We start from the raw sequence: 17,363 nt of genomic DNA on the forward strand, positions 1-17,363 counted from the left end.
ATGCTAATCGTGCCCCCCTCGCTGACTCTATGGCTGCTGCCACTGCTCATGGCGCAAGGTGAGTAAAGGTGTGGGAAGGAGACATGTGGACAGTGCCAGCACCAAGCCGATGGGTGACCCTGGGGCAAAGCCTTGTGTCGGGCATGTTCCCTTGGAGTGCTGCCACTGCAAGCTTATCAGCAGTGGGACTGACTGACAGACAATTATGGCTCTTCCCATCCACCCCTCTGGTTAATGAGAGCATGCCCTGGACACTCCTTGATGATACAGGGGCCTCTTGGTGGGTACTCTCAATTGTGGGGGGGGGGGGGCTGGCTGGACACAGCAGTGGCATAAGTCTCCTTTCCAAATCATGTCACTGCTCCCACCAGTCCTGGGGGTTCACCCATAAGTCTGGTCAGGTGTGTCCTCAGCCAGTGCCCAACTTGACACCACCCTTATACTGCGGTAACATTTCAGGAGCTGGAAATCAGCCCTTTAATTTCCCCGTGCCTTTCAGGGACATATAAAAGGCAGGGAGGGAGAGAAGGAGATCTTTCAGTAATGAGTCCAGGATGCAGTAGAGAGAGATGTTTTGTAGCAAGTGCAAGCAAAGAGGCCCCTTTACAACACAAGCCAGATTTTGATTTCTCTAGTGAAGGTGTGGGGGGCTTCTAAAAACCCAAACCTTCACCCTTGCATCCCACCCTCCCCAATACCAGGTGCATGAAAAGTTGGTTGAGCTTTAGGTGGAAAAGGAGACACACTGCTCACATTCGGTGACATCCTGACCAGAAAGGGTGAAGACAGGCTGGCATTCTCAAGTGTCACACAAGCTGTTTCCAAGTTATTGTATATTCTTACAATATACATGACCGGCTCGCCCTCTCAGGTCATCAGAGAAGGCCTTTTTACAAGTGCCACCACCCAAGGAGGTCCGGGGAGCGGCTGCAAGAAATAGGGCCTTCTCGGTAGTGGCACCAACATTATGGAACTCCCTTCCTCTTGATTTGAGAATGGCTCCCTTTCTTGAGAGTTTTCGGCGAGGCCTGAAAACACTGTTGTTTATACAAGCCTTCTGATTTCTGGCCTTCTTAACATTCTTATACATCTTTTAGCTTTTTACAGGCTTGATTCCTCTGTGACTTGCTCTTTTATTCTGTCTTTTAATCTGACTACTGTTTTTATGGCCCCTGTTAATGTGTTTTTAAATGTTTTTATCTGCTATGTGTTAATGTTTTTTAAAATCTGTTTTTTTTACATGTTGTTAGCCGCCCTGGGTCCCTTTAGGGAGAAGGGCGGGATATAAATAAAGTTTTATTATTATTATTATTATTATTATTATTATTATTATTATTATTATTTGCCTGTTTCACCCCACTCCATTTTCACCCCTTCCCTTGTTGTCTCCCCTTTGTCAGATTATAGATTGTAAACCACTCTGGGCAGAGACCTTGCATTCTGTAAAGTCCATGCATATTTATGGCACAATATCAATTGTTGTTGTTAACATTTGCTGCATTTTGAGGCATTTGTTTCTGGGAGGAAAAGGTGTGTTCAAAGCCCACTTGACTTCAGGACCAGCTCCTTGCATAGATAATCTGTTTTTCCTAGGTTCAAATAAATCCTTGTTTTTGCCTTCTTGCCTTTCGGGGGGGAGGAGGAATGATAGATTTTTTTAAACTGAACATCCAACTCTGTTCAATATACTTACATGAACTCACATCTCCAGTGATTAAAAGAAGAAATATAGTACTTATTTTCAAGTTATTTATTTACAAAATTGCCCTGTTCATGCCTGATCTCGACTGATCTTGCAAGCTAAGCAGGGTCAGGCCTGGTTAGTACTTGGATGGGAGACCACTTGGGAATACCAGGTGCTGTAGGCTTATACCATAGTCTTTCGAGACTGAAGGTTGCCAACCATTTAGAGCTCAGCAATAAGCCCCCCTCCAGAAGATGTGCACCCCATTCATAGGGGGCAAATTGGGGGGCGGTGACATTTGCAAATATTGGGGGGGGCTTACTCTTACAGGTACAGGGTGTCTTAAAAAAATTTTTTCCTAACTTTTTTCCCCCCAGAATGCACAGCATTGGGTCATTTGAGGGGTGGCAAAATGGCAGCTTTCAGGCAGCAGTGTCTTGAGAGGCAGTCCATTGCCAACACCAGCAATGGTGGCAATGGTGGCAAAAAATGTAGTACGAAAGAAAGAAAATCACTACTGCCCAAAATGACCCTCCTTCAAACACCTTGGTGAATGTGGCAACCAAACCCAAAATTGCTCCTTTTTGAGGGGCCCCCACATTTCACTTGCCCCCAACATTCAAGTCACAAGTTTTTAAGTAAGAGCTTCTAAGCCCTAAACAGTGTGCACTGTTCTCTGATCATGGGACACAAGGTGTGTGCATGTGGGACTCCCATCCAGCCTCTGACAAGTTCCAGACTTGCTTAGTTCCAACAAGGTGCCTGAATCACACACTTCTGGGCCGTGCCCCAGAAACGGTCACAGTGACATGATAACATTGCTCTGAAACACACCCACACATATGCACACAAGGGCTGTGACCCTGACAAGGAAGAAGGAAAGGAATCATCTTTTCAGTGTGAAACTGATAGAATCTGCCCGCACAAGATACAGATTTCTTAATGATGTTGGCATTCAAGAAGTCTTGTGTCCTGGGAGTCCTAATCCTAGTTACAGGGGTTCCGGTTGTGGTTATTTTGAAGGTGCTCTCTGCACATGTTCAGAGGCACAGTTCTTTTTACTTTACAGCTGAACTCCTGTTTAATATGTTGCAGGGCAGAGCTCTGGCATTAGAAACACCTCAGATTCAAATGAAGCTCTGTCGGTTGGCAACCTTCAGTCTCGAAAACTATGGTATAAAGCCTACAGCACCCAGTATTCCCAGGCGGTCTCCCATCCAAGTACTAACCAGGCCTGACCCTGCTTAGCTTCCAAGATCAGGCATCTGCAGGGTAACAGTTGCTCTGTACACATCCTGGTAATTTGGCTAGGACTATACTAATAACAGAGGTAGTAGCTTTTCAATAAATTAGGAACAGGTTACAACCAAGAGCCTTTCCCCTTGTTCCTGTGTTCAGTTTCAGGTGTCTTTTTTGTTAGTGTTTTCAACAACTTCTCTTACCTGAAATGACTTTGTTCTTTTTTTTTTTTTCTACTCCAGGTGCTGCCAGCTCAGAAGGAGGTAAGAGCCCTTCAGTTTGTTGCACATGGCTTTTACAGCAAGAGAGAAACAAAGGCAGGGATTGCTCATACACAGACCTTAAGATCATCCATTCCAATCTGCTACCTGAAGTTTGGATTCTCCTTGCACCACATCACATGTTAATCCCTCTAGGGAGGATTAACTTCCTTCAAAGGAGTCATGAGAACAGAGCAAGCAAAATGTGCCCCATCCTATATGTGGCTGCATGATTCCAGAGAGTACAAAGGTTAGCACTCCACACGACTGGCCCATCCATGAGGCCAACTAAGGCTGTCACCTCAGGCACCAGATTAGTGGAGAGTTCCCATCTCTGTCCACCCACTTCTTCTCCTACTATTCCATTGCTCCTAATGGAATAGAAGAGATGGAGTAAAACAGGAAGTATGAAGGAGAGGAGAGTGGTGGGCTAAAGAGCATGAGTCACTCTAGTTTCTAGTCCTTAAGCCTTCAAAGATAAGCATGAAGGAATATGGGTAGTCTCACGGTACTAGTGAAGGAGATGCTCTAGCCCACCACTCTACACTCCTGCACACTCTCTCTTCCATCCCCCTTTTCTTTTGCCAATCCAGGGAGTGCATGGAGCAGAGACTGGTATATCACTAGATAAGATGAGGCAGCATTTGCCACACCTTCTTGGGCATTGGGAGGTCTTGAGCCAAGCTTGACCACCCAGGTTGTTTACATGTAAAAAAAAAAAACACCAAGCCATATATTATATAGGAAAGTGACATTCTCCCCACCTTCCTGTAACAATTTGATATGTCTGTGAAAATTTCCTCCCAACTATAATTATCATAGTTGACACAAGACCCAACCACCAGGGTTGTCCTGTACAGAAAGTTCCCCACCCCCACACACAAAAAAATGTTGCAGCTTCAGTCATCTCTGATCCTTATGGGAAGTCCAAGATCTTAGAGGTTTCTGCATACAGCTCTGGGGTCAAGAGACCAGTGGCATTCCTGGAGAGGGGGCAAAACATAAGTTTTGTCAGGAGCAGCGACATCTGTTTAAAGTGCCCCTCCACCTTACCTTCAGAGCCAGTCGAAGCCAGGGAAGTGACTGCAACTGGCTCTGAAGGCAAGAGGGAGGCTCTGAAGGCAATAGGCGCTGCTGCTCCTGAGAAAACTTATGTTTTGCCCCCTCTCCAGGAACGCCACTGCAAGAAACATATAGATATGAAGGTTACCCAGCTTTCTGTATTCTATCACCACTTTCTGGATTCTATCATCACCACCAAAGTGGAGCTTAGTCTTTCACTAAGATTCAAAATCCAACAGTTTTCTTAATCTGTCATTCCAAATATAGCCATTTCCTTTATTTATCCTTCTTCCAAAGTTTACTGCTTCCACAGACAGATTAAAAAAACAAACACAATACTATGCATATCTACACAGAAGTAGGTCCCATTTTGTCCAATGGGATTTATTCCCAGGAAAGTGTGCATAGGTTTGCAGTGTAGTGCACACATTCCTGCGAGTAAACCCCATTGACTACCATAGGACCTACTTCTAAGTAGGCATGCATAGCATTGAACCCTAACTGTTACCCTGCACATGCCTGATCTCATCTGATCTCGGAAGCTAAGCAGGGTCAGGCCTGGTTAGTATTTGGATGGGAGACCGCTTGGGAATACCAGGTGCTGTAGGCTTATACCATAGTCTTTCGAGACTGAAGGTTGCCAACCAACCAACCATATAAAGGCAATATTGTACTGTACTCATGAATGAGGAACTAGCCAAATTTACTAGCAGGAACGTCAATCATTTAAATGTGGTTTAAAATTCTGAGCAAATATTCACAAATCAAGTCAAGTGGAGAAATTCTGTTTGGCCAAGGTGCTTTCCAGCTCTTCCTTTGCAAGATGTCCTCTTTGCAATTATGTCAGGCTGCAGTCCTAGACAGTTACCTGGGAGTAAGTCCCATCGGATTCAGTAGTATTTACTTCTGAGTAGATATGCATAGGATTGTGCTGTCATTCAGTCACCCTACCTCTTTTCCTCTCCTTATTCCGCAGCTTGTGGGCAACCAATGATCTCTTCACGAATTGTCGGAGGGCAAGATGCCTCTGAAGGGGCATGGCCCTGGCAGGTCAGCATTATGTGCGGAGGTCAGTCTGTTTGCGGGGGCTCCCTCATAAACGAGCAATGGGTAGTGACAGCAGCACATTGCTTCACTGAGTAAGTATCTAATGCATGTGGCTCTGATGTCATCAGAAAGCATCACCACATAGGTAACTACAAAGGCAGGCTAATACTTGGTCACTGTTAGTGTCTTGGTCTCAGCAAGACAAAGTTATCAAGACTACTCAAGTGAGAAGCAGATGATTGACTGGCAGGCAAACATGGGGAAGGAGGGAATATAATGATTGGCAAACTGGAGTCAGGTTGGGTGGGTGGAACAGTCAGCCGGTAGGTGGGCCATTTGGTACCTTACCAATATATTGCTCAAATTAAAGAGCCCAAACCAGCAGCTTGATCAAGCATCCTTGACAGAAACTTCTTGGTCCCCTTGTGGCACCAGACCTCTGCTGAGTCAGTAGCTTCTGCAATACCACCCTCTGACCATTGGGGGGGGGAGGTGGTGCTGAAATGCAACAGACTTGACGTCCTGCAGCTCCATCTTCTGGTGGCAAAAGAGTAAGGCACCTGGTTCCACATTCTCACAATGAATCTGACAAGCGCTGAGGATTAGCCATAATACCAACAGCTAGACTGAGGATGCTGGGAAACATTCGATCCCTGCAGAAAAGCAAATGTTTGCAAGTAAAGAATATGTAGCAGAATTTGCTTGGGGTGTCCGTCCACCTAGGCATAAAACTGTGTGCCGCAGATATCTGGCACTTATTGCTGATGACTGAACAGAAGGAAAGAAAATCCACGCAAGTCTGTACCAACTCCACCTATACTGGGCATTAAAGAGGAGGGCAAAGGAATAAATGTAAAATTCAAATTTAAATATTTTCATCCTCATCATGAGGAGGAAGGTATTTCTGGTTGCAGGAAATTATGGAATTTCTGCTTAAGTGAAATGCAGGAAATCTGTTGGTGCCTGAGGGAGCCACGACCAGGACCCTTCCATTAGGGGCAGCGAGGTGGTAGCCTGAAGAAGCAGGGAATAATCACCACTGCTAGGGCTCTTCTTCTTCTGCCTTCCCCCTCTTAGCTCCACCCCTCTGCCCCAACCCAGTCCACCTCCTCTCTCTGCTCCACCTACATAAGAACATAAGAACAGCCCCACTGGATCAGGCCATAGGCCCATCTAATCCAGCTTCCTGTATCTCACAGCAGCCCACCAAATGCCCCAGGGAGCACACCAGATAACAAGAGACCTCATCCTGGTGCCCTCCCTTGAATCTGGCATTCTGACATAACCCATTTCTAAAATCAGGAGGTTGCGCATACACATCATGGCTTGTACCCCATAATGGATTTTTCCTCCAGAAACTTGTCCAATCCCCTTTTAAAGGCGTTTAGGCTAGACGCCAGCACCACATCCTGTGGCAAGGAGTTCCACAGACCGACCACACACTGAGTAAAGAAATATTTTCTTTTGTCTGTCCTAACCCGCCCAACACTCAATTTTAGTGGATGTCCCCTGGTTCTGGTGTTATGTGAGAGTGTAAAGAGCATCTCCCTATCCACTCTGTCCATCCCCTGCATAATTTTGTATGTCTCAATCATGTCCCCCCTCAGGCGTCTCTTTTCTAGGCTGAAGAGGCCCAAACGCCGTAGCCTTTCCTCATAAGGAAGGTGCCCCAGCCCCGTAATCATCTTAGTCGCTCTCTTTTGCACCTTTTCCATTTCCACTATGTCTTTTTTGAGATGCGGCGACCAGAACTGGACACAGTACTCCAGGTGTGGCCTTACCATAGATTTGTACAATGGCATTATAATACTAGCCGTTTTGTTCTCAATACCCTTCCTAATGATCCCAAGCATAGAATTGGCCTTCTTCACTGCCGCCGCACATTGGGTCGACACTTTCATCGACCTGTCCACCACCACCCCAAGGTAGGTTAGCCACCTACCTGTCTCCCTCTTTTGTCCTCTTCTCTCTCACTTCCCTTTGCCTCTTCCCTCTTGCCTTCTCCCTTACCTGCTTGCCTGATCTTTTTTTCTCTCTCCCTCTGCTTGCCCCCAGCCCCTGACCACTGGCTACCTCCAGCTAAACTTCAGCTCTGAGAACCTCCACTTGTGTCAACTCACAACTCTTACAGAAACCCCAAGCTCAGTTTGGCTGGTTCCCTGCTTCTACTGCCGTATAATATTTTATTTTTTTGCTATTGTTGTTGTTTTGTGCAGATCCCAGTGTGACCCATATGAGGTGAAGCTGGGTGCTTATAAACTCATGGATATCTCAGACAACACTGTGATATCCTCTGTGAAAGAAGTCATCCTCAACCCTGCCTACCAGGGATATGAAGGCTCCAGCGGGGATATTGCTTTACTACAGTTGGATACACCTGTGACTTACTCTGCCTACATCCTTCCAGTCTGCGTGCCAAAATCTTCTGTCCGGTTCCCAGCAGGAACAAGATGCTGGGTTACTGGGTGGGGAGAAGTCAAAAGTGGAGGTGAGGGATTGCGGGGAGGGTACATCTTTTGTTTGTTTGTTTTATGCTCATTCAGATACTGAGCTTTCTCTTTTTCCCATCATATCAATGTACATAGTGCTTTACAAGATCAGGAAGAAGGATCACTCCCTGCCCCAAGGAGCTTACAATCTAAAGCTTTCCCATAGGGAGAAACAAAGATAACAAGGGATGGATGTGAGCAAATTAAATTGGACATACAAAGCACATCCCATTAGACTGGGAGCTCCTGTCAGAGCTGCCACAGGGATACTGGTGAAAAGCTGTGAGTTATGAGTCATCCTGTTGAGCTCTGCTCTATATTCTCATTGGCCAACTGGGCTTGAGCTATTCACATGTGAGAGGGAGAGTCACATGGCCAGTACTTGGAAATCCTGCCTTTGGAATGTTACTTACCATGACAAATCCCATTTCCACTGGCATTACCTGAGCTCCAGCCTTCAATCCTCCCAGGGCAATTTCTTTCAGCAAACTCTGTGACCCAGCTGATGCATGCAAACAGTGGCATGTTTGCTCCATATGAAAAGTTGTTTCTGAGATTTAGTACAGGGGAAAAGCACAGCCCCCCCCCTTTTTTTTTTTTTTGCAGCTTGCTCTTCAAGATGGAAGTTGCTTGATCTTCATGGGTCACCACTGCACCCAAGTGAATCTCCAAGGAGGGCTGCTTAACCAGCATTGAGGTCCACACAGCAGCCTGGGCCACATTCCCATCAGCCTAGATCACTGGTTCCCAACCTGTACTCTGTGGACCACAGGTGGTCTGCAAGACCCTAAGAAGTGGTCCATGAGGTCTCAGGGGGGAAAAAAATCACCTTTCATCACTTCCAGTGTCTCACCATGCAAGAAATCTCCCACAGACCACTAAAGAGGGCAGAGAATGAATTGCCCACAGCCACAACTATTGAAGTGTCAGCTGTGGCTGTGGGTAGTTCATTCTCCATCCTCTCTGATAGTTTGTGGGAGAGCCCTTGGGAGATGGACCACCAGAAAGGGGGGAGACCAGATTCTCCACAGCCACATGTGGTCCACGACTATTCCAATTTTTGTCTCAGTGGTCCATGGGCTTGTGAAGGTTGGGAACCAATGGCCTGGATGAACTTGCTGTACTGAACTAGCAAAACAGTGAGGAAAACTATCAAAAAATAAGGAAGCAAACTCAGAATTGTCAAAGAGTCAGTAACATTTATTTATAACACAACGAATAGATGTCAGAGAAGCGAGTCCAAATTTCAGTGATACTTTGGAACAGCTACAGCATCGCCTTATTCTTTAACCATGGGTCAAAGTGCATCCTATAAAGATTAATATGTGTCACACTGTTTGAAGCATATTTATAGCTTTATAGCAACAGTGTAGCTAGGCCGGCCAGCAGCTGGGGCAGAGGTGATGTGATAATGCTGTCACATTACATCCTCCCCCCCCCCCCGTGTGCAGCATCACATCACCCTCCCTTCAATGGCACATCACTCCTCCCTCCCCTCACCCCACACACATCTGGAATGGCTTTGATTTGGAACCAAATGAACACAGGGGAAGTTGAGAGGGGCCCATCTGTGCTCTGCTTACCACTCTAAGGTGTGGCAAGCACTGCACACCCCTCCTCCACAGCAAACTCATGGTGTGCTGCAGGGGCAGCCCACCCCCTCACAGCAGGCTCAGTACGCTGCTGCATTATGGTGATCCATCATGGTGATGTGTTAAACATGTGCTTTGGAGAATTATTGCTTTGCATCTTCTCTCTTCTTTTACATAATGAGTTCTTGTCTTGCCACAGCTCCTCCCCACTGGGCCTCATGCCTGCTTAAGGCTGATTAGTTTCCCTTGTTAAACTCACAAGTGCAGCAAGCAAAAGTCAGAGTCAAGTCCCAGTCCAATCAGTTAGAGTTGCCAGACAAGAGTCCAGAGCCTAAAAACTGAGTCACAGTCCAAAGTCAGATTCCAGGTAACCCAGTCCAATCAATGAGAGTTGCAAAAAATCAAAACTTTAGATATCGGATGATGGGTTCTGAGCTGTCTGTGACAGATCGGGAGAGAGATCTTGAGGTGGTGGTGGACAGGTCGATGAAAGTGTCGACCCAATGTGCGGCAGCAGTGAAGAAGGCCAATTATATGCTTGGGATCATTAGAAAAGGTATTGAGAACAAAACGGCTTATATTATAATGCCGATGTACAAATCTATGGTAAGGCCACACCTGGAGTATTGTGTCCAGTTCTGGTCACCGCATCTCAAAAAAGACATAGTGGAAATGGAAAAGGTGCAAAAGAGAGCGACTAAGATGATTACGGGGCTGGGGCACCTTCCTTATGAGGAAAGGCTACGGCGTTTGGGCCTCTTCAGCCTAGAAAAGAGACGCCTGAGGGGGGACATGATTGAGACATACAAAATTATGCAGGGGATGGACAGGGTGGATAGGGAGATGCTCTTTACACTCTCACGTAACACCAGAACCAGGGGACATCCACTAAATTGAGTGTTGGGAGAGTTAGAACAGACAAAAGAAAATATTTCTTTACTCAGCATGTGGTTGGTCTGTGGAACCCCTTGCCACAGGATGTGGTGATGGCGTCTAGCCTGGACACCTTTAAAAGGGGAATGGACAAGTTTCTGGAGGAAAAATCCATTATGGGGTACAAGCCATGATGTGTATGCGCAACCTCCTGATTTTAGAAATGGGTTATGTCAGAATGCCAGATGCAAGGGAGGGCACCAGGATGAGGTCTCTTGTTATCTGGTGTGCTCCCTAGGGCATTTGGTGGGCCACTGTGAGATACAGGAAGCTGGACTAGATGGGCCTATGCCCTGATCCAGTGGGGCTGTTCTTATGTTATGTTAGTTGCCAAACCAGAGTCCAGAGCCAGTAAGCCAAGCCACAATCCAGGGTCAGCCAGTCTCCTCTCCAACCTACACTCCTTCTACAACCCACATCCCCTAGTTCCTCCAGGTGCTGTTAATATACTTCTAGGTTCACTTTAGCCTCTAGTGGCTGCAGCTGTGCAGCACACCTCTAGCTACCACCTGGGCTTTAACCCTGCACTTACTTAGAGCAAGGGGCACTATGAACACCACACCCCATCTTCCGTGATGTTGCTACAGTTCTAAGGCATTTGCTCTGGAGATTGGGTTTGAGTCAGTTTTTTAAAAACTGATTTATCTTTCTATTTCTTTATGCTTTGTTTTAAAAACATGTAGCATCTGTACTGGGTTTGTTATTATCTTGTTAGTTTTTTGATGATCACGTCTGCCACAGTACTCTGAGGAAATTTTCTCTTCTTCTGTATGTGGAACCAAGAGAAATTGAGTCTTTTAAGAGGTTGAGTGTACAGCCTCCCAAGTATTTGCTGAGCAATTCTAGACACACTTATCCAGGAATAAATCCCACTGAACTCAATGGGACTTACTTCTGAGTGGCCATGCATACGTTTGTGCCAATACATGTGGAGATAGGGAAGGAATAAGTGCTAAACAGCAGGAGCCTAACTACAGTGTACCCGTTATCCACAGATTCGGTATCCATGAATGTGACACACTGCGGATGCCATGGATTCCAGGGGAAAGCCACTTCTGGTTTGCTTGTCAAACCGAAAGTGGTTTTCTGAGGCCTCCTGGAGACCTTCTGAGGCCTCCGCGGGCCCCCTAAGACTTCCCGGAGACCTTCAAAAGCCAGGGTTTGACAAGCAAACTGGAAGTGGCCATGGATTTGCATATCCTTGTTTCCGGGGGAGTCCTGGAATGGATCACCCCAGATAATAAAGGTGGACTGTATAGGTAGCCTATACATTGCTATTTTATTTTTCACACTTATATATACAGGAGCCCCCGTATCCACAGATTCCAGGGGGAATCCACTAAAATTGAGTGTTGGGAGAGTTAGAACAGACAAAAGAAAATATTTCTTTACTCAGAGTGTGGTTGGTCTGTGGAACTCCTTGCCACAGGATGTGGTGATGGCGTCTGGCCTGGACGCCTTTAAAAGGGGATTGGACAAGTTTCTGGAGGAAAAATCCATTACGGGGTAAAAGCCATGATATGTATGTGCAACCTCCTGATTTTAGAAATGGGCTATGTCAGAAAGCCAGATGCAAGGGAGGGCACCAGGATGAGGTCTCTTGTTATCTGGTGTGCTCCCTGGGGCATTTGGTGGGCCGCTGTGAGATACAGGAAGCTGGACTAGATGGGCCAATGGCCTGATCCAGTGGGGCTGTTCTTATGTTCTTATGTTCCATATCCGTTGTTTATTTATGGATCAGGGCTCGCCTTGCAGTTCTACACACTGAAAGTCTCCTGTCCCTGTGTTCCATGATTGCAAGTTCCCATGTATCTCTCTTCCAGAGGCCTTGCAGAGTCCCCAAATTCTTCAGGAACTGGAGGTGCCACTCATAGACCGAGATACCTGCAATAATTTGTTCAGCATTAATCCACCAGTAGACCTGGAGCCGGATCCTGTCAAGCCTGATATGTTCTGTGCTGGTTACCCAGAAGGTGGAAAGGATGCCTGTCAGGTAAGATGCCTCATCACTGCATCTTCATAGCGTCCGGGCCAGCCCCAAACCTCCCGACACCGGAGGTGGCATGCCAAATGCTGCCTCCCTTTACTGGATGATATGCCAACCTCTGTTCCTCCCACCCTCCACTGCCCTAGCTCAACACTCTCCTCCCCTGCACTTTTCCTCTTCCTCTCTGTCCCCCTTCTTCCTCTGCCAATCCAGATAGCAGAAGCAGAAGGGGGAGCAGGGGGAGCAAGTAAGCAGACAGAGATTCCCCCTCTCCCTCAGTCAGCTGTTTGAGGAAACTGCTCCAGTTGGCATCATAAATAGGCTGGCCCTTTATAGAGCTGGCACCTGTAGTAGACCAACAGCCCAATCCTAACCTGCACTGGAACAGACAGGTCAAATGGCCTGCACTGTACCCAGCACAGACTAAGAGGTAGCTGTGGTGCAATTCAGACTAAGGGGATATTTATCTCTTTACTCCATGTGGTGCGCCAGCCACCCCTATGGGTCTACTCAGATCTGTGCCAGCAAAATGGCTGATACAAATCCGAGCAGCCCAATGTAATGCTGGACCAGCTGGGAGAGGGGTTAGGATCCGGCCTAAGTTGCCAAGGTCAATTCCAAATGTCCAGGACACAAACGTCCAGTATCAGTATGTATTTGACCGGGGCACAGTTGTTCAGGACACAACGGTCCTGTCACTGATTCAACAGATCAATCAAATTGATGGAACATTGCAGAGCAAATTAGTATTAAAACTTAGTAAGCTGTATCAAAGAAAGCCATGCCTAAGTCCCCTGGAAATGTAGGTGTCTGAGGCTGCAATTTTCTAGACACTTTCCTGGAAGTAAGGCTCATTAGATTTTAATGGGCCTTAAGTCTGAATAGGTAGGTTGGCAACCTTCAGTCTCGAAAGACTAAGCCTACAGCACCCGGTATTCCCAAGCGGTCTCCCATCCAAGTACTAACCAGGCCTGACCCTGCTTAGCTTCCGAGATCAGGCAGCTGCAGATTGCATTGTGAATCAGTGATGATGGCAACTTGTCTCATGACTTTCAGTGGTGCTAAGGATTCACTTTCTTTGCATCATTCTGTGTGTGTGTGTGTGTGTGTGTGTGTGTGTGAGAGAGAGAGAGAGAGAGAGAGAGAGAGAGAGAGAGAGAGAGAGAGATTAGCCTAAAACCATTTGGTGAGCATAGGGCTAAGGTGTAATCTGAACCTGATTCCAGCTCATTTTTCGAACCAGCATCCCAAAACTGATTTCAGACTGTTTTCCACAAACCCATGCAAATTCCCATCTCTCTCCACAGGGTGACTCTGGAGGACCCTTGGTTTGCCCATGTGGTAACGCCTGGATCCTAGCTGGGGTTGTGAGTTGGGGAGAAGGCTGTGCCCAGCCCAACTTTCCTGGTGTCTACACTTCAGTAGCTTGCTATGCCGATTGGATCTATGAAAAAATACCCACCCTAACCTTTGTAGAATGCGGCAGTGATGGAAGTGATGGAACTGGGAATAGAGACACTTGTAAAGGTGGTGGACTATGCAATACTCCCGCTCTGGCACTCCTCCTGGTCTCTTTTGCTTTGATCTTCCTATGAGATCCTCGTCTCTCTGCCTCTGGCCTTCCAGCTAACAAGAAAAGGGTCTAGTTGGGTGCCTTTTAGATATGTCCCAAATCACCTCGTGCGGAGTTTCAGAAAACTGTCCTGCACCTCTTTCTGATTCTTTCGCCCATATCTGTGTACTCATTATTCAAAACATTCATAAGTGGTTTGTGTGCTGTGGTTTACCCTGAAGAACCCTTGAAATTATCAGTCTAATGCTGTCTCCAGGTGTTTTTTTTGTTTTGTTTTGTTTTTTTTTGGGGGGGGGGGGCCTTGGGCAAGATACCCTCAGTGGGACTCGCTTTCTACCCAAACAGTAAGGATGCCCAGCAGGGCCAGCTTTAAACCAATTGCTCCAAATTGGGCCCTGCACCTAAGGGCCCCCCCCCCAGCAAGAGTAATATATTCTAGTCACACCATATCACAACAGAAATTTTGATTTTTTTTTCCCAAGCAATAAATAAAATCAGTATTTTTACTAAATCGTTTCACAGTCATTAAAACAAGTGGTTCTGTAATTATTTTTCAAAGGTAATCTACCTTTGTGTTTATTTGTGTTTTGTGCTTTATTTGTGTTTTTATTTGTGTTTATTTGTGTAAACAAATTTGTGTTTGTTTTCTAGTAGGCTTAGATGTATGCAATTTATTAAAATGTGCTTAGATCCATTTGGTCCATTAACTCACATGCACTTTTAAAGCACACATTTTGATTGCTTTCCATTCCACCATAGAGATTTCAAGCCTATAAATAAATGTTATTTATAACTTTAAGATTCTATAGACCTTGGGCCTGTGAACCTGGGGCCTTGCAAAAAATGTTTCCAGTTGGACTCCAAAGCTCCTAAGGCCAGCCTTGATGCCCAGACAGAGGGGTGAGAGTAGGCTGATATTCCTTCTTGCTCCTGGCACGGTTCATTCATTCAGATGCAGAGGAAATTGTGTACCTTACACCCCCTTGTAAAAATGATAGTTATGACATGATTAGGACAAGTTTTAGTGCTTTTAATCTTTGAATGAGTATTCTTTAATCATCAGCATCACAGCACTTGTTTCCTTACTACTCAGCTTATTTTGATGAAAGAAATATCCAGAATTATTAAAAGCTATTAAATATCCTAAATGGGGTGATTGGTCCCTTCCGGCAGTTGTTTCAGTGGCAGATTCATTTATTGTTTAAGTGCCCTTGAGGAAATGCCAAATTTTGGCACTTTATGTATCACTTTGGAGTGTACTCAGAATGCTTAGCTGTATTCTTGCATACCTCTCTGAACCAATGAGATGGATAGTAGATTGTCATGTCATGTCTGATGAACTCCTAGGCAATTTGTATATAGACCATACCCTAGCCCCTGCTAACAGGGCACAGAAGCACATTTCAACGTGGTAACTCCCTTATATTTACCAGATAGAGAGCAACTGTTCCTGTTCACCCCATGCCCCCCAGGAGCCCCCTTTTCCCCCCATGCTTACCGGAAACTAGGGGAGCAGGGTCATGCAGGGCAACCAGATTTGGCAGGATCCAGCCCTGGCTAACCCAGAGGGACAATGGAGGGTAGAAACCCTGCGCAGGCACGGTTGGAAGGCAACCTTGGGAAACAGGTGGAGGTATGCCCAGGGCCTGGGGGAGTCTGGCATGGGCCCGGACAGCCCAGCCAGGAAAGGGTGGTCATGGTGGGATCTGGAGCGGCCGCCACCGCCACCACCACAGCATGGGGAATGGGCCGCACCCCTGCTGAGTGCAACTGCAACCAAATGAGCAGCCTGCAACTGACACCTGAGCTCTGCTCTGACTTGCAGGCCACTTCTGCAAGACCCAAGATATCGCAAGATCTTGGGCCAGGGGCAGAGCCAGAAAGGGAGGAGCCCAGCGGTCAGAGGGAGAGGAGGTTTTTCTCTGGGCTTCTTTCCAGGGACTGGGGGGAGGGAAGAGGAAGTGATCCCTGGGGCTGGTTCCTGGCAGTCCCTGGCAGGGGGGAGAGGCAAGACACCTTTCAGGGCTTCTGGAGGGTTCATCTCCCAGAGGCAAGCCCATGCCCCTGGGACCCCAGAGAAGGGGAACAGCAACACCAGGGGGCCAGAGCCCCAGAAGGCCAAGGGAACCAGTAACCAGGCACCTCAGGGGGCTGCTACCTTCCGACTCAGGGGCAGAAGGTGGCCAAAGGACCATCCCCGACTTTAGCCTTCAGGAAAAATGGGGCTGTCTGGCCACTGGACTCCACACCAAGCTAGGACTAGGGTTATGACCCTGTAAACATAGCCTAAGTGGTTAGGAAAGCTTCCACCTCTGAACAAGAACAGGCAGGGCTCGTACTGATATCTCTGTGCTCCAGGCCCTGGCTGGAGTCCATGCTGGCCCAACATGACTGCTCTGACTGTGCGAGGACTGACAGTTTGATCTCTTGCATGAGCTGTGGGCCGAGGGCTTCCTCCACTGCTTGCTGTTTCATGTCTGTGCAGCAGCAGCAGCAGTGAATGAAAGGTCAGCCTTGCTCTGCACAAGGCCTTTTATAGGTCTTGAGCTATTGTGAGACCTTCATTCATTCATATAAGTTCCATCCCTAATAAATTCATTTATGTAAATTTGTTCAAATTTTAAATGTAAATGAATTCTTTTTCCCTGGCCCCCAACACAGTGTCAGATAGATGATGTGGCCCTTGGACACCCCTACACAAGATTGTAAGCCTTTTTGGAGGAGGGGGCTATGTGTTGTAGAGGGCAATGTGGAACCATTGAAAGTGGTGCCCTCTTTTATTTAGCAGGGGGAGAGCAACTGTCCTTCCCTCCAGCATGGCATCTTTTCCAGTGGCTGTTTGCTGGTGTCTTTTCTGTATTTTTTTTTAAATTAGATTGTGAACCCTTTGGGGATAGGGAAACATTTGATTTATTTTACTATGTTAACCACTTTATGAACTACCCTTATTGAAATATATTTATAATATTTATATAAATTTGTTGTGTGGTTCCTATGTAAATCACTTCATGAACTTTTTAAATTGAAAGCTGTATATAGTAATTATAACTTCACCAGGTCTGCTCTACAGATTTGCAGCTAGATAGCTCTATATCTCAGTTGCTTATGGACTACTCTTCCCTGTTTGGTTGCCTAAATATCCTGGCATCTGCTCCCAACCCAAGGATTGCCATCAAAGTTGTAATGGACATACAAACATAAACACAAGCATTAAACATACCATGAAAGACAAATCATGTACTAAATATCTAAAGCAGAGGGCAGTGCTGAAAAACATACTGTATCATTTTACCTTCCCTGGCCACCAGGAAGTATTTCAAACTTTCTTTTCTCTGCTTTGACTGTATGGATCAGAATCGGGTTGCAGGCCAATTTCAGGTGGGTCCCCATTCATTTCAATGTGCATTTTATTTTTAATATATTAGACTTGATATTACCATGGTATGTGACTGCATTTGGGGAAGTGTGACAGATCTGTATTTTCAACTGGCTATTAT

General features: G+C 46.4%; 1 protein-coding gene and 1 pseudogene across 1 annotated transcript; both read left to right on the forward strand.

The window, feature by feature from the left end:
- On the forward strand, positions 1–13,939 carry LOC136653430 (serine protease 27-like). The gene is made up of 7 exons (XM_066630328.1): positions 1–58; positions 3,166–3,186; positions 5,222–5,384; positions 7,509–7,780; positions 12,130–12,299; positions 13,601–13,787; positions 13,920–13,939. The coding sequence occupies exons 1-7, from the start codon at positions 1–3 to the stop codon at positions 13,937–13,939; spliced, it is 891 nt and encodes a 296-aa protein (XP_066486425.1).
- LOC136654476 (5S ribosomal RNA) lies at positions 4,733–4,855 on the forward strand (annotated as a pseudogene).
- Positions 13,940–17,363: the final 3,424 nt, after the last annotated feature.

This window comes from Tiliqua scincoides, chromosome 5, assembly GCF_035046505.1.
Source record: "Tiliqua scincoides isolate rTilSci1 chromosome 5, rTilSci1.hap2, whole genome shotgun sequence".
NCBI classification, from domain to species: Eukaryota; Metazoa; Chordata; class Lepidosauria; order Squamata; family Scincidae; genus Tiliqua; species Tiliqua scincoides.